This window comes from Cetorhinus maximus, chromosome 8, assembly GCF_964194155.1.
Source record: "Cetorhinus maximus chromosome 8, sCetMax3.hap1.1, whole genome shotgun sequence".
Classification (NCBI taxonomy): domain Eukaryota; kingdom Metazoa; phylum Chordata; class Chondrichthyes; order Lamniformes; family Cetorhinidae; genus Cetorhinus; species Cetorhinus maximus.
This window is the reverse complement of record NC_135886.1, coordinates 3,373,352-3,397,086: the sequence shown is the minus strand read 5'-3', so window position 1 is coordinate 3,397,086 and position 23,735 is coordinate 3,373,352. Positions and strand designations below refer to the sequence as shown.

Sequence of the window (23,735 nt, the reverse complement as noted above, 5' to 3'; positions counted from 1 at the left end):
GCATTCGCATACGCACATTTAAAGGTGGAAATCAGGAAGTTGCTGTCAGTGATACACTGCTTTGCCACAGGCTGCATTGCCGCAGCTTTTACAGGGTTATACTCATTGAAGTTTAGAAGAATGAGAGGTGATCTTATTGTAACATATAAGATTCTGAGGGGGATTGACAGGGTAGATGTTGAGAGGACGTTTCCTGTCACATGGAGAATCTGGAACTATGGAGCACAGTTTCAAAATAAAAGGCATCTCCCATTTAAGACAGAGATGAGGAGGAATTTCTTCTCTCAGAGGCTTGTTAATCTTTGGAATTCTCTTCCCCAGAGAGCAGCACAGGCTGGCTCATTCAATATATTCAATGCTGAGCTAAACAGGTTTTTGATATACAAGGCAGTTAAAGGCTATGCGAGGCAGGCAGGATAGTGGAGTTGAGGCCACACTCAGATGAGCCATAATCTTATTGAATTGTGGAGCAGTCTTGAGGGGCTGAATATGCTACTCCTGCTCGTATTTCTTTTGTTCTTATTCAACAACATCTCTGGCCTTGGAAAAACACATTTTGCAAGCGGCTCTTTGCCTCAGGAGAACATGTAGAAGTTCCGTCTTTTAATAAATTCTTTTTAAAGTTTTATTTTTGACATTTATGATTCTCCCTTAACTCCATAAGCATCTCCTAATTTGTATATTGCTTTTTGTACTTTTATTTAAATATGAGTTATATTCCCTACGTTTTGCTTCCTGCAATGCTGCCTGTGACAATTCTTCAATCTGATTGGGTGATCAGCCTGTCTTTGCCTGTCCTATCTCTGGATGCCACAGATCCACTGAAAAAGGTCCCAAATTGAACCTGACATTGGGAAACAGGATATCTACGTTCTAGAGCCGATCAAATCTATGTGGATAACTTTTGTAAAGGACGCGGACGATGCTGTCCCATTGCAGCTGACTTGAAAATATGTGTGATTGCTTCTTACAATCTTGGGAAACATTGCCGACCATTTTAGAATATCTAGACCAGGGTACACTGAAACTCAATCTGAAATGGAAATCACAGAATCACAGAATTTTAATGGCACAGAAGGAGGTCATTCCACCCATCGTGTCTGCACTGGATCTGCAAATGAGCATTATGACCTAGTGCCATAGTCCTGCCTTTTCCCCTTAAACCTTCACATTGTTTCTATTCAAATAATCATCAAATGTCCTCTTCAATGCCTCGATTAAACCTCCCTTCACCACACTTGGAGGCAGTGCATTCCAGACCCAAACCACTTGTTGTGTGAAAAAGTTTTATCTGACGTCACATTTGCATCTTTTGAAAATCACTTTAAATTGTGCTCTATCGTTCTTGATCCTTTAACAAGTGGGAACAGCTTCTGTCCATTTTTTCTGTCCAGCCCCCTCATGATTTCGAATATCTCTATCAAATCTCTTCTTAGGCTTCTTCTCTCCAAGGAGAACAGCCCCAACCTCTCCAATCTATCTCTGTACCTGAAGTGTCCATCCCTGGAACCATTCGTGAAAACGCTTCTGCCCTCTCTCCAAGGTGTTCACATCCTTCCTATAATGTGGCGCCCAGAAGTATACACAACGCTCTTGTACACTATGCCATAATATCCAGCATCTTGAATCAATGGGATCTTATATTAGAATTACACTGAGACATAAATAGAACCAGAACGAGGCTTCACCAGGCCACTTCCAAATTTCTGAAGATATTATTCAACAACCACTTCTCATGTGATCTACAAATTCCTACCTGTGTTTGGCAAACTTTGACATGAGTGGATCACCTCACAAGAAAGTTCAAATGTGAAATGAATTCAGGCAGCCCCACACACACAAGTAAAAGGAACAAGAAACAGGAGAACTGGGAGTATGCGTTGCATGTTGATATTTTATTGAACAATTTTAAGAACGATTGTAACGAAGAGAAAAGGAGAGAAAAGGCTGCCGTGTGATGTTAGGATCACATTTACTTCAAATCAGGTTTCACTGCAGAGGTCATCCACATTCAGCAGAAATGTGTATGTCTCTGGAGTGAATCACTGCACCAATAATATATCACGGCTGAATGTCAGAACCAAAAGATAACAGAGTGAAAGTGCTGCACAATCAGAGAGGGAATATAATTAGACTCTATCAACATTCTCATTTCCAATCCAGAATCAGTGTCCTTAGTCTGTTCCTATAAAAACACACAGTGACAAGCCATTTATTTAATTGTTATTTCTATTTTCTTTGTTTTTCAGCTGTGATTTAGTGCAGAGTTCTGCTGAGCACGAACCACAGCCAATTGCCAATTGTATATATTTGTTTATTGTTATTCAAGAGATGATGACTTCCTCTATTACACTCTGCAACCAGGTGACAACTGCTGCACTGGAGAGTCATGTGAAGGCTTAAAATGCAGATCGAGGTGTGCTTTTAATGAGAATACAGTTGAAGAAATTAGACAGCCTTAGCCAAACCCACACGATTGTTCCCAATGTCGAAAATGGAGTAATATTCCCCAATGAACACATCTCCCAGGATCCAGAGGTTTCCACCAGTAACGCCAAATCCACTGATGCAGCTTTTTTGCTCGTCAAAAGTTTGCTGTAAGGAAAAGGAGAACAATTAACATTAAAAAAATATTCCTATTGCATCTTCTAAAATTTCAAAGTTTATTCTAGCACCCCATTGCTGTCCAATAACACACCTGCAACGTGTAAGCCTTTGCGGGGAGAGGGAAATCCACTCCATTGATTGTGAAGACCACATCAGGCATGTTCTGCAGATTGTTACAGTTTATGTTGTACTGTAAGAAAATAGAAACAGCATTCAGTCATTGTGTCAGTATAAAGATTTATAATAACTCATTTATAGTGCAATGCCATTCCTAATTAATCAATATTGAGCTAAAGATGAGGTGAAATTGGAATACACAAGCAGGATAACAGGAAATGGTTAAAGAGAAAGATTAGCGATTCCCAGGATAGATTTAATTTCCATATAGCAACATCACACCAAAAAATTTCTAAATATCAGTGTTCATCTCAATGCCAAAACAATAATAAATAGGATAATGGATTTCACATTTTGTCTTCTGATAGTGTGCACTATTTCTGCATTAAATTTTCCCCTTGAATAAGAAGGTTCCAAAATGTAAAGACTCCTCACCATAATTTTGCTACAAATATTGGTGCCTTTCAAATATTTATAGGGCAGTATGTCCATACTAGTGTGATTGTTGCCTCATATTTGTCAAATTTAATTTAACATCACTCTGTCCTCTCACTCCCGCCCACTCTACCCCTCCCTTCCCACATACCATCCCCACCCCCACCCACAAGAGGCTGAGGGAATTTCCACAGAGCAAATTATGGATGAGAATTTGCAAGATTTTTTACAAATGTAGCGTGTAGCATTTTGTCATAGTGTAAATGATCTGTTCGAGGCTGCATTGTGAATGATTCATTGATGCACACTCAGACACTCCACATCCACGCCCAATGTTGGAACATGGGTTTACCATTCCATAGGAAGTTGGAGTTGCTCCAATGCCCTGCTGGATAATGCCAATGGGTGTACTGGGGCCAACAAGAAGAGAAGTACCAGTATCAACAATGGCAGGACAACCTCCACTGCAGGCCACAACCTCACCATCGACTGTCACCCTGGACGGAGAAAAATGCGTCAAGAATCCGTCAAAGACTTAAAACTGCCTCAAGTATTAGACAAATTGAACAATTAATAGCAAGTTGAGTTTCCTAGCTCGCTGAGGCATTCATTATATCTTAAATAAACGCTGATTCAACTGAGATCTTAAAATTAGTCTAAGTATTTTATTCCTTCTTTCCTTTTAGTTTGTTTGTTTCAATATAATTTGTTAAAACCATTATCTCAGACTTCAATAGAGAAGCAGAAAATATCTATTCCTCTTGTCGATGGGTAATCACTTACCTGTCAATGAGGATTTGCCAGTAGGCATCACGAGTGACAGGAACCCAGTGAATTTGGCCTGTGTAGTGACTTGAATCAATTCCACCAAATAGGATTTCACTGCCGGACTGACCTTGCTGTCTGTAAAACAAAAGAGAATTCAAGAAAAGCTCAGAGATTGATATATTTCCAGTTTAGAGGTAGCACTTAGTAACGTGACTGCCTATTGGGTATTAAATCTAAAATCAACAACTTTCTAAAGCAGCTACTAAAAGTCATTGATTGCAATGTTGCCATAAATAGTAAAAATGAATTCAAAATTATAAATTCAAATTGGGGAACTATACCTTTTAAATGAATGATGCGGAATATATTCTGGCTCTGTTTATTGGTTCTATTCTGAATTGGGTTGAAGCACCAGAGGACAAATTCAAGGTTTGGAACCAAATCACTTTGATACAAAGCACCTGCATTGATGTTGAGCCTTTCACATCCTGAGAATGGCCTTAAATTCTTCTCACCCAACTAATACTTATGAAGTGTATTTAACATTGCAGTGTAGACAAAGGTGGTAGGCAGTTTGTACACAGCAGTGTCCCACTAATAATCTGAGCAAACTCAGTGAAAAGATACCACGGACATCAGTTTCCTGCCCACTTCCCATATCCATCAATTCCATGAGTGGCCAAAAATCTGTCTATCTCAGCCTTAAGTATACTCAATGATGGAGCATCCGCAAACCTCTGGGGTAGAGAATGCCAAAGATTCACAATATCCTGATAGTGAAGAGGTTTCTCAACATGCCAGCCCAGGCCATCTATCCTGACTCTGTGCCCCTTTGTTCTAAATTCCACAGCCAGAAAATAACCTCTCAGTGTCCATCCTGTCAAGGCCCTTCAGAACCTTGTATGTTTCAATGAGGCTGTTGTATTTTATGCCTCGGAGATATGCAGAGATGATACACCATTTTCTACTTGCACAGGATAAGATTTATTTACAATGCTTTAAAAATGCCTGCTTCCACAATTTCAGCAGCCGGCCTTAGTTCAGTCTCTGCCTCTCTCTCTCTCTTGAACTGACCACAGCCAGGCTTAACTAATCATACACAGTGAGCAGTGAACAGTGACACAGAATCAAATGTTGAGCAATTGAGCACTACTGGGCTCATCTCTAATTCTTCTAACCTCCAGAGAATATAAAGCTAATTTATTCCACATCTCTTCATTGGATAACCCTCTTACCCCAGGGACCAATCTAGTGAACCTTTGATATACTGCCTCCAGTGCAACTATATCTTTCCTAGGATACAGGGACCAAAACTGCCCATGGAACTTCAGGTGTGGAGTACAATGCCACACTAAAGTATTGACATTCACAATGTGCTCAAGTTTTACATTCGATTTGAGCCCATGGCATTGAAACAAAGACAAGAGCGTTAACAACTAAGGCAAGCTGATTGTTTGAGTGGAAGCAAAATAAGCAGTTCCTGTTTCATTCAGGGAAATAATATGTAGCAACAAGTGCATAAAAGATTTTCACCTTGTTAGGTACACAGAGAAGAGAGGCTCATCCACCAGTCTCTGAGACATCATGTTACTAAATACAGTGGTGGCTCCTGATGCTGCAAGAGATGGAAAGCCCATGCCCAGAATTCCATCAAATTGAACATAGGAAAAGAAACCACCAGGTTCAGTTGTACTTAAACCAAATTCCTGACCAGGGATAGCAATGTTTGAAATCTAGAAAAATAAAGTCAAGTGATTATTCATGAGAAATTGAGCAGAATGTTATCCAGTGAATTGTAACTTCTCCATAAACTGCACTTAGCAAATATATTTTCCCACACCCATGCAGCCAATCATGAGCCCCAATGGGTTAGATGACCAATTAAACTTTTTTTTAACAATCCTGGTTCATGGATAAATTTTGGAAAAGAAATGGGGAGTAGCCACATGAGCTTCTTTGAATAGTAGATGCTGGTTGTTTACATCCACTTCAAAGGTTACCTATAACACTATGGCAGTCTCAATCTGGATTATCTGTACAAGTGGGTTTGAACTTGCAACCTTCTGACTCAGAGTGCTACCACTGAGTTAAGGCAGACGACTGACAGATGTCATATACCACATTCAACGCAAATAGACATAAGGGTGTGAGTTGAACTGAATGAAGGGAGCATTTTCATCAAATATCTACTGTTTCATTGGAAAGAATTTCAGGCAGATTTTATTACAAATCCACAACTTGGACGTTGAGACACTCTCTGCTACATCATCATTACACTCCCACATATCTGTTCGTCTTCCAACTGATCAAACTCATTGTTTTTGATGCCAATATCTTGTGTCCTGATCTGGAACATATTACCTTAGACGTCAATTATCACTGTTTTGTCGTTGAATTTATTTGATGAAGGGGCTACAATCTACTTACTCTGACAGTGTCATATCCCAGTATTCCTTTCATGGCTCCTGTACCATACTGGATAGATACACCCTGGTTGTTTGAACGATATGTTGATGACAATTTGGGGTTGAATCTTTTATGTACCACTGGAACAGAACATTCATTTCATGAAATTAATAACAAAAACATTTCACCATTTAGTCTAATACATCAAGAAACTTTTGTGCCAGAAAAGAATCAATTACTCACATTTTTAAAAGTTTCTATTTTAAACAAGCACCCACCCAATTTTTTTTAGCCTCTTAGGTGTATTACTGGTTCCCTTTTCCTTGGAATGAGGTGCTGAGAATGTGAGGAGGATCAGAAAGCTGTGTTCATGTGTGAGGTGGAGCTCTGAGTTGGACATGTTTGTGCACGTGTGTGTCCATGTGCACACTTACAATGGAAGACAGTCTAGTGGAGACCCTCTTGTTAGCCTAGCCATTGGATAAGCTTAAACCTAATCAAATTTAACATGACACCAGAATGGTCCCTGGGTGAGGGATTTTTTGCTACCAGGTCAGGTTGGAGAGTCTGGGGTCCCATTCTTTGGAGCAAAGGTGATTGAGGGAAAATTTGATAGAGTTGTAGAAGATAATAAATTTATGATGGCTTTAGATAAGGTAGAGAAAGAAAAGCTGTTCCCATTAGCTGATAATTTAAAGACCAAGGGTGCAGATTTAAGGATTCGGGCAAAAGATGCAGGTGGATGTCAGGAAGAACTTTTTTAAGCAGTGGGCTGTAGTGACCTGGAACTTGCTGCCTACAAGAATGGGCAGTAGAAATAATCAATGATTTCAAAAGGAAATTGGGTGAGAACTTGAGGAATATAAACCAGCAGGGCTATGGGGATAGAGCCATGGAATAGCACTGACTGGGTTGCTCTACAGTGAGCTGGCATGGACCCGATTGGCTAGATTGTACCCTCTGTGCAGTAATGACTTCATGACTCTATGACTCAGCGTTATGGAGAATGTACCTTTGTTGTGTACTTTTGATTAGTTTAGTATTTTTATGAACTGACTTATCACTAAGGTTTCAAAACTTTGTTCCAACAGTTTCCAGATTTTCAATTTGCTTTGTTGCCGCAAAATCTCCACCGTCCATTATCTTTGCCAGTAACCATCCGATCCAGGAGTGTGAACTGGAAATTATTTTACACTAATGCTAAGATCTTAATGTAACTTCAACCTAAGATTTATCCATATCCAGAGGGAGACAAAGAACCACAGCGAAAACCTCCAAGAAATCAAAGCTCGGTTAAATTTCTCTCCGAGCCCAGAGATAACCAAGCAAAATTCTAGGGTTTCATCCAATCTTACAAAACACACTGTTCAACTGTGACTATTGTAGAAATTTGACTCTCTTCCTAACACAACTGACCTTAACGTGAAGAAAATTCACAAAGGGAAGTATGTTAACAGCAGGGTAATATTTACTTACTGCATGACTTTTCAGAACAGTAAACTGATGGGACCCAGAGATTGGATGAGCCAGTGTCAAAGATGACAGTGAAGCTCTGTGGTGGATTCCCAATGCTGATTGCTCCATAGTATGACAACTGTCAGCAAAAAGAAAAAGACCAAAATATATCACCTGGAAATATATCATTGTGTAATTAGGCTCAGGTTCCTCTACACCCATTAGAAAATGTAAATCTTCCCATCACTCCTTTATTCTAATCACATGATGCAGAAGTAGAAGAGTGTAGCTATTTAAATGCAAGAGATTTAATGAGCAATGCATCTGTTCCTATGTATTATACTGAATATATACTTCATGGCTAAGATGCTGTTGCACCTTTCATTCATGTTCTCTTTAAACTTCAGGTCGCATCTCAACTCTAATTGACGCTAACAAGACTGATAGCATTGTTAAACACCCACCCAGCAACACAAGCCATGCTCATTAAAGGTACCCAGGAATATTAACCCAGTAACCATCAGCATTGGTTAGACAAGCAGCTGCCAGTTCGTAGGGCTACAGAAATCACAAGTAATTTCTCACAATGAATCAGAAGTTTCAAATCCAGATCAAAAGGATTCAATGTTGTGATCACCAGCTTTTCATAGAAACATAAAATGGTTACAGTGTAGATGGAGGCCATTTGACCCATCATGTCCTGCTAACTCTCTGGAATAGCAATTCATATAGGCCTACACCCCCGCATTATCCCCGTGTCCCTGCCAATATTTTCTCTTCCGATAGTTATGCATTTTCCTTTTCAAAGCTGCAATTGAATCTGCCTCCTCCACCCTTTTAGTCAGCACGTTCCAGATCCTAACCACCGGCTGTGTAAAAAATGCTTTGTCCTTCTGTTTCCTTGTGTTCTTTTGCCAACCGCCTTAAATCAGTAACCACTCGTTCTTGACCATTCTCCCAATGATTTTGACAACCTCTATCAAATGTACTCTTAATCTTCTCTTCAAGTACAACAGCCCCAGCTTTTTCAACCTATCCATGGAACTGAAGTTTCTCATTCCTGGAACCAGCTGTTGAATCTTTTCTGTCCCCTTTCTAATGCCTTTGTCTCCTTCCTATCATGTGGTGCTCAGAATTGGACATTTGACACCAGTTGAGGTTGAATCAATATTTTGTCTAATGGTTCATCATAATTTCCTTGCTTTTATGATCTATTTATGAAGTCACTGCCATTGTCCCTTTGATTCGATGGCTTCAACTTTGATGACAAGTTGTTATGTGGCATTTTATCAAATGTTTTTAGGAATTCCCGTATGAATGAAGAGTGCAGGAGGGCATGCCAGGAGCAGCACCAGGCATACCTAAAATGAGATGTCAACCTGGTGAAGCTATAACACAGGACTACTTGTGCACCAAACAGCATAAGCAGCAAGTGATAGATAGGGATAAGTTATCCCACAACCAACAGATCAGATTTAAGCTCTGCAGTCCTGGCACATCCAGTGGTGAATGGTGGTGGACAATTAAACAACTCACTGGAGGAGAAGGCTCGACAAATATCTCCATCCTCAATGATGGAGGAGCCCAGCACAGCAGTACAAAGATAATGCTGAAGCATTCGCAAAAATCATCAGCAAGAAGTGTCGAGTGGATGATCCATCTCGGCCTCCTCTGGAGGTCCCCAGCATCACAGATGCCTGTTTTCAGCCAATTTGATTCACTCTACGTGATATCGAGGAACGGCTGAAGGGACTGGATACTGCGAAGGTTATGGGCCCTGACAATATTCCGGCAATAGTTCTGAAGGCTTGGGCTCCAGCACTTGCCGCACTACTAGCCAAGCTGTTCCAGTACAGCTACAGCACTGGCATCTACCCAGCTATGTGGAAAATTGCCCGGTATGTCGTGTACACAAAGAGCAGGGCAAATCCAGCCCAGCCAATTACCGCCCCATCAGTCTACTCTCCATTATCAGTAAAGTAATAGAAGGGTTCATCAACAGTGCTATCAAGTGGCACTTGCTTAGCAATAACCTGCTCACTGATGCCCAGTTTGGGTTCTGACAGGGCCACTCAGCTCCTGACTTCATTATAGCCTTGGCTGAAACATGGACAAAAGAACTGAACTCCCGAGGTGAGGTGAGAGTGACTGCCCTTGACATCAAGGCAGCAGTTGACCAAGTATAGCCTCAAGGAGCCCTAGCGAAACTGGATTCAATGCCAATCAGGGGGCAAAGATCTGCACTGGTTGGAGTCATACTTAGCATATAGGAAGATGGCTGTGATTGTTGGAGGTCAGTCATCTCAGCTCCAGGACACCACTGCAGGAGATCCTCAGCGTAGTGTCCTTGGCCTAACCATCTTCAGTTACTTCATCAATGGCCTTCCTTCCATCATAAGGTCAGGATTGGGAATGTTTGCTGATGATTGCACAATGTTCAGAACCATTTGCGACTCCTCAGATACTGAAGCAGTCCCTGTCCAAATGCAGCAAGACCTGGACAATATCCAGGCTTGTGCTGACAATTGGCAAGTAACATTTGCGTTACATAAGTGTCAGGCAATGAGCATCTCCAAACACAAAGAATCCAACCATCGCCCCATGATGTTCAATGACATTATCATCACTGAATCCCCCACTATCAACATCCTGGGGATTACCAGTAACCAGAAACTGAACTGGACTAGCCATATAAATGCTGTGTCTACAAGAGCAGGTCAAAGGCTTGGAATCGCATTACGAGTAACTCACCTCCTGACTCCCCAAAGCCTGTCCACCATCTACAAGGCACAAGTCAGAAGTATGATGGAGTACTCCCCACTTGCCTGGATGAGTGCAGCTCCCACAACACTCAAGAAGCTTGACACCATCCAGGACAAAGCAGTCCACTTGATTGGCACCACATCCACAAACATTCACTCCCTCCACCCCTGACGCACAGTAGCAGCAGTGTGTACCATCTACAAGATGCACTGCAGGAATTCACCAAGGCTCCTTAGATAGTACCTTCCATACCAACGACCACTACCACCTAGAAGGACAAGGGCAGAAGATAGATGGGAACACCACCACCTGGAAATTCCTCTCCAAATCACTCACCATCCTGACTTGGAAATATGTCGCCCCTCCTTCACTGTTGCAGGTTCAAAATCCTGGAACTCCCTTCCTAACAGCACTGTGGATTTACCAACACCACATGAACTGCAATGGTTTAAGAAGGCAGCTCACCACCACCTTCACAAGGGCAACTAGGGATGGACAATAAACACTGGCCCAGCCAGGGAAGCCCACATTCCATGAATGAATAAAGAAAAATATCAAATTCATGACCCTGATCAACTTGCACTGTTACCTCATCAAAAATTATAATCAAATTCATTTAACATGATTTATGTTGAACAAGTCTATGCCAAATTTCCTTACTTAATCCATATATGTCCAAATGACATGCGGCACCCAACAACAGATAGAACAGATGAATCCCATCCATTGACAATTGCCGTGTAAATTATAGCAGGTTAAATATCTACAGCACAAGGTCTACTAGCACAGTTTATGTGCCACTGAATTATTGCCCTTAACCAGCAACTGGCACTGAGAATAACATAGATTACAGGTGGAAGCTGCAATAAATGTAAGTTAAGATGTAGTTTTCTCTTTTGTTTGGTAAACTGAGAGATTACTTACATCCAAGTAGTTAATCATTGGTTCATTTGTATCCAGAGTTAAGGGTTGTTCAAACTTTGAGCAGGGATCATATGGATGATTCTTCAGGAAGTCTTCCAGCAACCCTTTCTCCTTAAGAACATCACGGCCAGATTTACCCTTATACAAGGGCACTCTGTAAAGAAATAAAATAAGTTGCAAATGTCATCACATTTTCTGTTCCTTGCTGACATATTATTCATTTCCTCTTTTGTCTTGTGATAATTCCCTACCTGATCATACATTCAGAGAGCTGAATGCAAGCGAGGGTGATGAGCAGCCACTTCATCTTGCCAGTTGGGTTGGTTCCGAGACTCTACAGAATCTAGAGTTTGGGACCTGAGCAGCAACATTTATACTCTCTCTGACCAAACTATTCCATTGTCTCGAGTCCTCAGATATGACCATTCAGTATGATAAGTAAGTATTAATGTACTCATGATTAGTTTATCTCAAATATAATCTTTTTAGTTAAGGACAACCTTCACTCTAAGTGGCAAGTAATTAAGAGCATTTGGGTTATAACAAAACACTTGAAGTATTGTATAAATCAGACTAAAAACAATTGTGTTAGAGCCACAAAATATCAATATCACAAGTGCACCAGAAGATAAGTTAACTGCTGAATACAACATTTAACCAGTTCATGTGTGTGGCAGCACATCCACAAACATTCACTCCCTCCACCACCAATGCACAGTAGCAGCAGTGTGTACCATCTGCAAGGAGCTCACCAAGGCTCCTTTGACAGCACCTTCCAAATCCATGAGCTCTATCATCTAGAAAGACAAGGGCAGCAGACACATGGATGCACCACAAATTGGAAGTTCCCCTCCAAGCCACTCATCATCCTGACTTGGAAATATATTGCTGTTCCTTCACTGTTGCTGGATCAAAATCCTGGAACTCCATCCCTAACAGCACTGTGGGTGTACCTACACCACAGCGGTTCAAGAAGGCAGCTCACCACCACCTTCTCAAAGGTAATTAGGGAAGGGCAAGAAATGCTGGCCTAGCCTATGTCACCCGCATCGCATGAACGATTAAATCAAAATTTGCCACTGCGGAGGTTGAAGAACCTCTGATGTTGAATTTCCTGGAGGGTACTAATTTATCATGCTTGCATTGAGGGGGCTCAATTGACAACATCAGCTGCAACAGTGATGCCCTGTTGATTTAGAAAAATCATCTGACTCCAACAAGATAAGTTTTGCATTTGAAATTTAGAAATATACTCTTTAGGGGTAGAAATTTCACTTCAGATTTATGATGTGCTGGCTTCAAAAGCCGTAGTCCATGACTTGAATATGTAATCTGGGTTTACATGTTTGATGCCATGTTAAAATATGGATCTTCTGCATGTTCAAGTTAACTTTATCAATGAAGAGCAGATGGATTCCCCAAATGTTATACCCAATATTTACCCCCTTACCCAAAACCACCAAAAGGGATTAACTGCTTTTTAAATTTGTTCTTGGGATATGTGTCCTACTGGGAAGGACAGCAATTATTACACCAAACTTCCCTTGAGCAGGTGATGGTGAACCCCCTTATCAACTTTTCTGTAGTGGGATGATACAACTGAGTAGCTTGTGGGCCTGGAGCCACATGTAGGCCAGAACAGTTAAGGACAACAGATTCCCACCCCTGAAGGGCATTAGTAATTCAGGTGGGTTTTACACAATAATCCAGTAGTCACATGATCATTTTTAATTAGACTAGCATTTTATTCTAGATTTATTAATTAATTGAATTTAAATTGAGCAAATTCCCTGGTCGGATTTGAACTCATGACTTGGATGTATTGCTAGGTCGTGCCACTGACCACCCCATCCTTGCATTTCCATCCCATTGTTGCAAGTCGTATTTTCCTGTGTACGACTGGCTGCTGCCTAAATGTACAAAGCAATCAGGCCCATGCTTGAGTATTAATTCGTTCCTCCATGGCATTGCAATTGAATCCAGCATTTTCCAGCCCAAGAAATGGAAGAAGCCAAGGTTCCTGCTCCTGTTTACTATCCACTGGACTCTGTGGATTGTTGTATCCCTGGACATTGCAAAAAGGCAAGATTACAAAGTGCGATGACCATCATTGTGTCCAACAGCCCACTTGCATTCATTATAAATTCTCAAGTCGTGAAAGGTCATTGGGGTGAATTCAGCAATTGCCAATCGAAGAGAAACTCAACATTTGCTGATAATCTTTGGGAATTGAAGCCATACTGAAGAATTCTGGGCAATCCCCATCATGCTCAGCTCTGGCAATTGAACAGAGACAGCCTTTTTAACTATGTTTTCCTGCTGAATCATATCTTTGGTTACATCAACTTTGGGTACAATCGGTCACCTTGCCCAAAAACGTCTGGGGACTTGATTTTTCCATTCAGGAGGGCCAATTCCCTTTACACATAACTGTGGGCCGATAACAGCTTGATAACCTGTTGCCCTTTTGGGAATGTATAATATTTAACTTACTATTTCTTGCTCCAGTGCATTTCCATTGTGTGCACTGGCCCAACAAAGGCAGAGAAATAGTTCCATGCCGGGCATGAAAGGATAACCTGTTCGTCCCAAAACTGCTTCTTTCGTATGTGAGTAACTTATATGTTCTGCATTTTACCCATTATGTTTCCCCAACTTAAATGATCAGACTTTCTGTGAGACAGTGATGCAAAATACAGTGAGACAACAGATGAATGAACCTCTCTGTGCATTGACAAGAAAAGAGTTTCATAACTTTATAAGGAGCCAGGTGTATGTATAATACCAGGCTCCCCTTGTGGTGTAAAGAAGATCATTGTTTAATATTTGTTCTTGTTATCTGAAATCATAATGAGTTACTCTTTATCCAAACAGTATAGAAAACACTAATAATTCAGAGTGTGTCTTTATTAATTCCATTATTGTTCCGTCTTGAATTCTCTTCACAGAATCACAGAATCTTACCGGCACAGAAGGAGCCCATTCGGCCCATCATGCCTGCACTGGCTCTCTAAATCAACCTTATGACCTAGTGCCATTGCCCTGTCTTTTCCCCGTACCCCTGCACCTGATTTCTATTCAAAGAATCATCTACTGCCCTATTAAATACCTCGATAGAACCTGCCTCCACCAAACTTCCAGGCGATGCATTCCATCATCCTAAAACATACGATACAACAATCACTGTCTCCTAAATGTTCCCCATCTTCTTCAGCAGAGAAACAGGTTCACAACGTTGGTACTGGAATGAAATTGTCAAACCCAAACTACTTCATGGCCAGGATTTTACAGCCCCTCAGGCCCTGGGGGATATTAGGGTTCGCGGAACTGAGTGGAGATTTCAGTGGTTCGCTGCATCCGCTGAGTGGAGACACGCTGTGGTGGGGCAGTAAAACCCTGGCCTATTTGTCTCCCACCTATGTTTCTGGAACTATCCCAATGCCCAGCTGCTCACTCTGACTGGACCACATTCAGTCTCCTATTCACCCTGGAGCTGAGATACATGCCCATAGCCCCTCACACCCTCCATCACAACCTATGCCCCCCCACTCATCCCTATGGCCTCTCAAAACATCCACACCAATCTAGCCTGTTCTACATGCCTCAATATTTTTTTATAACTCTATGACATCATAGCCCCACTCATGCCAAACCGTGGCCCCCACACACCACCCATTTCCTTTACAGCTACCATGTCAATTGACCTAGTATCCAGCAAGGGCAGACATCAGGACCCATGCTGTGATGAGATAAAAGAAAGTTCTATAAAATGAAGCTCTAAGTGTCTATTGCAGACTCCACAACATTTTAAAAACACTCTCATTCAAAAAAAACCCTTTTCTGCATTTACATGCCTTCAACTAAATAACGCCTTATAATAACTTCCAACAAAGTCCCACATAAGAGATTGGCGTGTAAAATTAAAGTGCATGGATTTGGGGGTAGTACATTGAGATGGGTAGAAAACTGGTTGGCAGACAGGAAACAAAGTGTAGGAATAAACGGGTCTTTTTCTGAATGGCAGCCAGTTATTCACAATATATATTAATGATTTAGATGAGGGAATTAAATGTATTATCTCCAAATTTGCAGATGAGACAAAGCTGGGTGGGAGGGTGAGCTGTGAGAAGGATGCAGAGATGCTTCAGTGTGATTTGGACAAGCTGAGTGAGTGGGCAAATGTATCGCAGATGCAGTATAATGTGGATAAATGTGAGGTTATCTATTTTGGTAGCAAAAACAGGAAGGCAGATTATTATCTGAAAGGCTATAATTTGAGAGAAGGGAATGTGGAATGAGACCTGATCTCCTTGTACACCAGTTGCTGAAGGTAAGCATGCAGGTGCAGCAGGTGGTAAAGAAGGCAAATGGTATGTTGGCGTTCATAGCCAGAGGATTCGAGTACAGGAACAGGGATGTCTTGCTGCAATTGTACAGGGCCTTGGTGCGACCACAACTGGAATATTGTGTGCAGTTCTGGTCTCCTTATCTGAGGAAAGATGTACTTGCTATAGAAGGAGAGCAGCAAAGGTTTAGCCCTGGGATGGCGGGACTGGCATATGAGGAGAGATTGGTTCGATTAGGATTAAATTCGCTGGAGTTCAGAAGAATGAGGGGGAATGTCACAGAAACCAATAAAATTCTAACAGTACTAGACAGGGTAGATGCTGGTAGGATGTTCCCAATGGTCGGGGAGTCCAGAACCAGGAGTCACAGTCTGAGGACACGGGTTAGGCCATTTAGGACTGAGACGAAGAGAAATTTCTTCCCCCAGAGAGTGGTGAGCCTGTGGAATTCGTTACCACAGAAAGTAGTTGAGTCCAAAATATTGCATGCTTTCAAGAAGGAGTTAGATATTGTTCTTGGGGCGAAAGGGATCAAAGGGTATGGGGAGAAGGCAGGAGCAGGCTATTCAGTTGGATGATCAGCCATGATCATAAGGAATGGTGGAGCAGGCTCAAAGTGCCGAATGGCCTACTCCTGCTCCTAGTTTTTATGTTTCTATATGTACCTATAACAAATATTTCATCCTAGTACACAATTCCTTATGACAACAAGCATTGGAGTTCATAGTCCCACATCAAAGAGTCCAGAACCACTTGTAGCTGTCAATTAAACTGTGAAATTGGCAGGCACTCTGCTATGATAATGAATGGTTGTGAAATCAATCAGAAAGCACTAATCCAATAATGACAACCCTCAGATTTTTGTCAACAGACAGAATGAAATATCAAGCAATCATTTCCTAATACACCAGGCAATTATTTCATAGATGTAAAGAGCAGGACCTTTAAATGTCTTGACACTTTTGACAGCTCCCCTGACAGGTGTTTCTAACAGTTGTAACAGGCCCCTTTGACAGATCTATTGACTGTTTCAGTGAGGTTGACAGTAATGAGTTTATGCATTTTTAGGCACACTGATGCCTCCCTTGAATAATTCCAAAGGGCACCTGACCTCCACCAAAGGTTTCTTGGGACCAGGCCCAAAGGGGTACCTTACCACTCCAAAGAGGTACCCTGGCTATCCAAATGAATCCAAAGTTCAAGTATGATGTTACCAGGTCCATTCTGCACAGTTCAGGTTTCACACTACAAGGCTACCAAAATGCCACTTTAGTGGAGTCCACTTAATGACTAAAATAGCCAGTTGCCTCTGTAAAACATGCATGCACGAAATACCGCCTGTCCCTGCAAAAAATGGGAAGTGCCATATTTGGGGTGGGAGGGCCGGGACTTATGGTTTCTGGCCACTTCCATCATTTTGCTACAACAGAGAGGCCTTGCATACTGTCACTTTGTGACATTTCTTACTTTCATTGCTATATGAGCCCTCTGACATTGAAATCCTTAGTCAAGAATCACAGAAGCACAGAATCACAGTGCAGAAGAGGTCCTTCGGCCCATCGAGTCTGCACCGACACGTGAGAAACTCCTGACCTTCCTACCTCATCCCATTTACCAGCACTTAGCCCATAGCCTTGAATGTTATGATGTGCCAAGTGCTCATCCTGGTGCTTTTTAAAGGATGTGAGGCAACCCGCCTCCACCACCCTCCCAGGCAATGCATTCCAGACCGTCACCACCCTCTGGGTAAAAAAGTTTTACCTCACATCCCCCCTAAACCTCCTGCCCCTCACCTTGAACTTGTGTCCCCGTGTAACTGACCCATCAACGCCGGGCAACTGCAGCACCCTATCCATCCTGTCCATGCCCCTCATAATCTTGTACACCTTGATCAGCTCACCCCTCAGTCTTCTCTGCTCCAACGATAACAACCCAAGTCTATGCAACCTCTCTTCATAACTTAAGTGTTTCATCCCAGGCCACATATTGGTGAAAATCCTGTGCACCCCCTCCAGTGCAATCACATCCTTCCTAGAATGTGGTGACCAGAACTGCACACAGTACTCCAGCTGTGGCCTCACCAAGGTTCAATACAACTCCAACATAACCTCCCTACTTTTGGAATCTATGGCTCGATTGATAAAGGCAAGTTTCCCAAATGCCTTTTTCACCACCCCACAAACATGCCCTTCCGCCTTCAGAGATCTATGGACACGCATGACGAGTGTCATGCTCTTCATTGAATACTTCCTTGTCAAATTACTCCTTCCAAAGTGTATCACCTCCCACATTTCAGGGTTAAATTCCATTGGCCACTTATCTGCCCAATTGACCATCCTGTCTATATCTTCCTGTAGCCCAAGACACTCAACCACATTATTAACCACACGGCCAATCTTTGTGTCAACCGCAAATTTACTATTCCTACATCCCACATAGTCATCTACGTCGTTATATATAAATGACAAATAATAGGGAACCGAGCACAGATCCCTGGCATCCAGTCACTAAAGCATTCTTCTGTCATCACCCTCTGTCTCCTACAACTAAGCCAATTTTGAATCCACCTGATCAAATTACCCTGTATCCCATGTGCATTTGCCTCCTTTATAAGTCTCCCATCTGGGACCTTGTCAAAGGTTTGCTGAAATCTATATAAACTACAGCAACTACACTCCCCTCATCTACACACCTGGTCACCTCCTCAAAAATTCAATCAAATTTGTTAGGCATAAGAAAATCATGCTGACTATCCCTGATCAAATCTTGCCTCCTCAAGTGGAGATAGATTCTCTCATTCAGAATTTTCTCTGATAGTTTCCCTACCACTGACATGAGGCTCACTAGCCTGTAGTTCCCTGGATTATCTCTACAACCCTTCTTAAATAGCCACGTGCTAGTGAGCTCAGAAATAGTAGAATAGCGCAGGTCAATACATGGCTTAAGAGTTGGTGCAGGACGGAGGCTTTTAGATTCCTGGGTCACTGGGAATGTTTCTGGGGAAGGTGGGACCTGTACAAGTGGGACGGTCTACAGCTGAACCAGAGCGGGACTAACATCCTTGCAGGCGGGTTTGCTAGTGCTGTTGGGAGGAGTTCAAACTAATTCGGCAGGGTGAGGGGACACAGAATGTTAGCACAATAGGGACACATCATAATACAGTAAAAAAATCAAGTCAGAGGGAGTAAAGCTGCATTAAGTTTCAAGGGAGTAAGGCAAGGCTGGATGGCCTCTACTTTAATGCCAGGAGTATTACAGGTAAAACGGATGAGTTAAGGGTGAGGATTGACACGTGGAATTGTGATACAGTAGCCATCACTGAGATGTGGTTGAGAGAGGGTCAGGATTGGCAGCTCAACATTCTGGGATATAGAATCTTCAGGCGAGACAGGGGAGCGGTTAAAAGTGGAGGAGGCTTTGCATTATTAGTTAAGGAGTCAGTTACTGCAGTAAGGAGAGATGATATCTTGGAGGGAGCATTGAATGAAGCTTTGTGGGTAGAGCTGAGGAGTTAAAAAGGGGGCAGCCACATTATTAGGTGTTTATTATAGACCCCCAGCTAGTCAGTGGGAAATTGAGGAGCAAATATGTGCACAATTTGTGGAGGTGTGTCAAAACAATGACAATATGGTAATTATATTACGTGATTTCAACTTTCCCAACATTAATTGGGGTAGACATAGTGTTAAGGGCTGGGATGAAGTGTATTTCTTGAAATGTGTACAGGAGAACTTTTTAGGTCAATATGTAGAGGGTCCAACAAGGGATGGCGCAGTGCTGGACCTAATTCTGGGGAATGAAGCCAGACAGGTGGCTGAGGTGATGGTGGGCGAGCATTTTAGTGATAGCAACCACAACATGGTAGAATTTAACCTTGTTATGGACAAAGAAATAGACAAGTTGCAAAAAAATGTTTTGGACTGGGGGAGAGTGGATTTTTGTAAAATAAGGCAGGATCTGGCCAAGGTAGACTGGGAACAGCTACTTGTGGGGAAATCTACAGAGGAACAGTGGGGGGTGTTCAAAAAGGAACTGGGGAGGGCACAGGCTCAACATGTTCCCTCTAGGGTGATAGGAAGGAGTAACAAGCCCAGAGAACCATGGATGACCAGAAATATTCAGGTTACGATGAGAAGGAAAAGAGAGACTTTTAGCAGGTACAAGGGAAGCAAATCAGCGGAGGCATTAGTGGAGTACAGAAAGTGCAGGATGGAGCTCAAGAAAGCAATTAAAAGAGCAAAGAGGGGATATGAGAAAGCTCTGTCTGGTAAAAGTAGGGAAAATCCCAAGATATTCTATAAGTATATCAATGGGAAGAGGATTACTAGGGAAAGTGTAGGGCCCTTAAGGGACCAAGGGGGCAATCTATGGGTGGAGCCAGAGGACATCGCTAGAGTGTTGAATGAATACTTCACATCCGTCTTCACCCAAGAGAATGAGGATGTCGAAATCGAACTCGGGGAGAGAGACTGCAAGGTTCTTAAGCAAATTGGTATAGGGAGTGACAAGGTATGGGAGGTGTCCGCAGGCTTAAAAGTGGACAAATTTTCAGGTCCCAATGATTTGTGTCCCAGACTACTGAGGGAGGCAAGGGAGGAGATCGCAGGGGCTCTGACCCAAATTTTTAATTACTCTCTGGCCATGGGGGAGGTGCCAGAGGACTGGAGAACGGCTAATGTGGTTCCACTATTTAAGGAGGGTTATAGAGGCTCATCTTCTTGAAACCCTGCTCATTAACCTCCTGAAGTCTTCACCACACGACCTCCAACTTGCCAAACTCTGCAAACTCTTAAACATCTAATACCTGTGTCCCTGCTGGATTCCACTGACTCCCAATGCATGAAATTCAAAACATTTGTTCCAATTAATAAATCCTTCCATGCCCCTCCTAATGCTCATGTGGTGAATGCTGATTCACTTTGGTGCTTCAAATGAGCTGCATCTGTTCGGGGCTGGGTTCGAGATCACCTTGTATCAAAAAGTAATCCAAGTCCAGATCAATGTGTGTTCCTGGTTAAATGGGTGAGAGAGGAATTTTTCAGTTTTTATTTCCTGAGTTTATATTTAATTTTGTCCCTCTCCCCAGAGATGACATGGTTCCAGATGGATAGGGAGAGTCTGTACCGTGAGGCATAAGGCATCACAACTACATGGCCAGGCTAAAGCGACCAGTTGGGCTTTTCCATTTTTTGGAAAAGAAATAAATTATAAGCGTACTTTGATAATGGCAAGTAAGCAGGATTTTTCACCACTGAACATGCAGAGGCAAAGATTTACTAGCATATCGTACAGGTAACTCTCAAGTTTGTTCCTGGTAGTTTATTATATTGTTTTGCCTGTTACTGATGTAAAACCATTTGCATTCTCCCAAAATCGATTCTTCACCAGCTGAATGTGGGTACTATGCTGGCATGTTTCCAAACCAGTGGAACCTGTCCATGACTCTTTTGTTTTAAAGCCTTTAAGGCAGTAGAAAGCTTCCATCTCATTCAAGTTGAGATCCATATACACAATGGGATTATTGGGTTGGAGGTTATCGTTTCCAGTGAATACTTCAAGAAAATAAACTTTAACAGCAACTTATCTTTCAGATGCTGATCTCCTGTGCATTCCTGATATTTAATACATTTAATTTCATCACATCTTGGCTCAGAATTTGCAGTAGTAGTAACAGTGATGCTGCCAGTGCTTGCTATTATTACTGTGTCAAGCTGACAGCAAGGTCTGGCATTCGCATACGCACAGTTAAACGTGGAAATCAGGAAGTTGCTGTCAGTGATACACTGCTTTGCCACAGGCTGCATTACCGCAGCCTTTACAGGGTTATACTCATTGAAGTTTAGAAGAATGAGAGGTGATCTTATTGTAACATATAAGATTCTGAGGGGGATTGACAGGGTAGATGTTGAGAGGACGTTTCCTGTCACATGGAGAATCTGGAACTATGGAGCACAGTTTCACATTAAAAGGCATCTCCCATTTAAGACAGAGATGAGGAGGAATTTCTTCTCTCAGAGGCTCGTTAATCTTTGGAATTCTCTTCCCCAAAGAGCAGTGCAGGCTGGCTCATTCAATATATTCAATGCTGAGCTAAACAGGTTTTTGATATACAAGGCAGTTAAAGGCTATGCGAGGCAGGCAGGATAGTGGAGTTGAGGCCACACTCAGATGAGCCATAATCTTTTTGAATTGTGGAGCAGTCTTGAGGGGCTGAATATGCTACTCCTGCTCACATTTCTTTTGTTCTTATTCAACAACATCTCTGGCCTTGGAAAAACACATTTTGCAAGCGGCTCATTGCCTCAGGAGAACATGTAGAAGTTCCGTCTTTTAATAAATTCTTTTTAAAGTTTTATTTTTGACATTTATGATTCTCCCTTAACTCCATAAGCAACTCCCAATTTGTACATTGCTTTTTGTACTTTGATTTAAATATGAGTTATATTCCCTACGTTTTACTTCCTGCAATGCTGCCTGTGACAATTCTTCAATCTGATTGGGTGATCAGCCTGTCTTTGCCTGTCCTATCTCTGGATGCCACAGATCCACTGAAAAAGGTCCCAAATTGAACCTGACATTGGGAAACGGGATATCTACGTTCTAGAGCCGATCAAATCTATGTGGATAACTTTTGTAAAGGACGTGGACGATGCTGTCCCATTGCAGCTGACTTGAAAATATGTGTGATTGCTTCTTACAATCTTGGGAAACATTGCCGACCATCTTAGAATATCTAGGCCAGGGTGCACTGAAACTCAATCTGAAATGGAAATCACAGAATCACAGAATTTTAACGGCACAGAAGGAGGCCATTCCACCCATCGTGTCCGCACTGGCTCTGCAAATGAGCATTATGACCTAGTGCCATAGTCCTGCCTTTTCCCCTTAAACCTTCACATTGATTCCATTCAAATAATCATCAAATGTCCTCTTCAATGCCTCGATTAAACCTCCCTTCACCACTCTTTGAGGCAGTGCATTCCAGACCCGAACCACTTGTTGTGTGAAAAAGCGTTTTCGCACGTCACATTTGCATCTATGAAAATCACTTTAATTTGTGCCCTCTCGTTCTTGATCCTTTTACAAGAGGGAATGGCTTTTCCCCATCTACTCTGTCAAGCCCCCTCATGATTTTGCACATCTCCATCAAATCTCCTCTTCGTCTTCTTCCCTCCGAGGAGAACAGTTCCAACCTCTCCAATCTATCTTCGTAGCTGAAATTTCTCATCCCCGGAACCATTCTTGTAAACCTCTTCTGCACTCTCTCCAATGTGTTCACATCCTTCCTATAATGTGGCGCCCAGAAGTATACACTTGTACACTATGCCATAATATCCAGCATCTTGAATCAATGGGATCTTATATTAGAATTACTCTGAGACATAAATAGAACCAGAACGAGACTTCATCAGGCCACGTCCAAATTTCTGAAGATATTATTCAACAACCACTTCGCATGTGATCTACAAATTCCTACCTGTGTTTGGCAAACTTTGGCATGAGTGGATCACCTCACAAGACAGTTCAAATGTGAAATGAATTCAGGCTCCTCCACACACACAAGTAAATGGAACAAAAAACAGGAAAACTGGGAGTATGCGTTGCATGTTGATATTTTATTGAACAATTTTAAGAACGATTGTAATGAAGAGAAAAGGAGAGAAAAGGCTGCCGTGTGATGTTAGGATCACATTTACTTCAAATCAGGTTTCACTGCAGAGGTCATCCACATTCAGCAGAAATGTGTATGTCTCTGGAGTGAATCACTGCACCAATAATATATCACGGCTGAATGTCAGAACCAAAAGATAACAGAGTGAAAGTGCTGCACAATCAGAGAGGGAATATAATTAGACTCTATCAACATTCTCATTTCCAATCCAGAATCAGTGTCCTTAGTCTGTTCCTATAAAA

At 42.0% G+C, this 23,735-nt stretch overlaps 1 protein-coding gene across 1 annotated transcript; it reads right to left on the bottom strand.

Annotated features, from left to right (window-relative positions):
- Nucleotides 1-2,448: 2,448 nt before the first annotated feature.
- LOC144683371 (pepsin A-like) lies at nt 2,449-11,782 on the bottom strand. Its single transcript, XM_078546320.1, has 9 exons — nt 11,727-11,782; nt 11,476-11,629; nt 7,810-7,927; nt 6,355-6,473; nt 5,461-5,660; nt 3,943-4,062; nt 3,512-3,656; nt 2,699-2,797; nt 2,449-2,595 (listed from the first exon to the last, which is right to left on the bottom strand). Exons 1-9 carry the CDS (start codon nt 11,780-11,782, stop codon nt 2,449-2,451), a joined length of 1,158 nt encoding a protein of 385 aa, XP_078402446.1.
- Between the last annotated feature and the right edge of the window lie 11,953 nt (nt 11,783-23,735).

Bases quoted from the DNA above. Each gene is read 5' to 3' on its own strand.
- LOC144683371 (XM_078546320.1), bottom strand. From the start codon at position 11,782: ATGAAGTGGCTGCTCATCACCCTCGCTTGCATTCAGCTCTCTGAATGT. The intron at 5,661-6,354 runs GTAAGTAGATTG...TTATTTTTCTAG, and splicing joins TGGGATATGACACTGTCAGA to ATTTCAAACATTGCTATCCC. The intron at 4,063-5,460 runs GTGAAAATCTTT...TTTGTTTTACAG, and splicing joins TTCTCTGTGTACCTAACAAG to ACAGCAAGGTCAGTCCGGCA.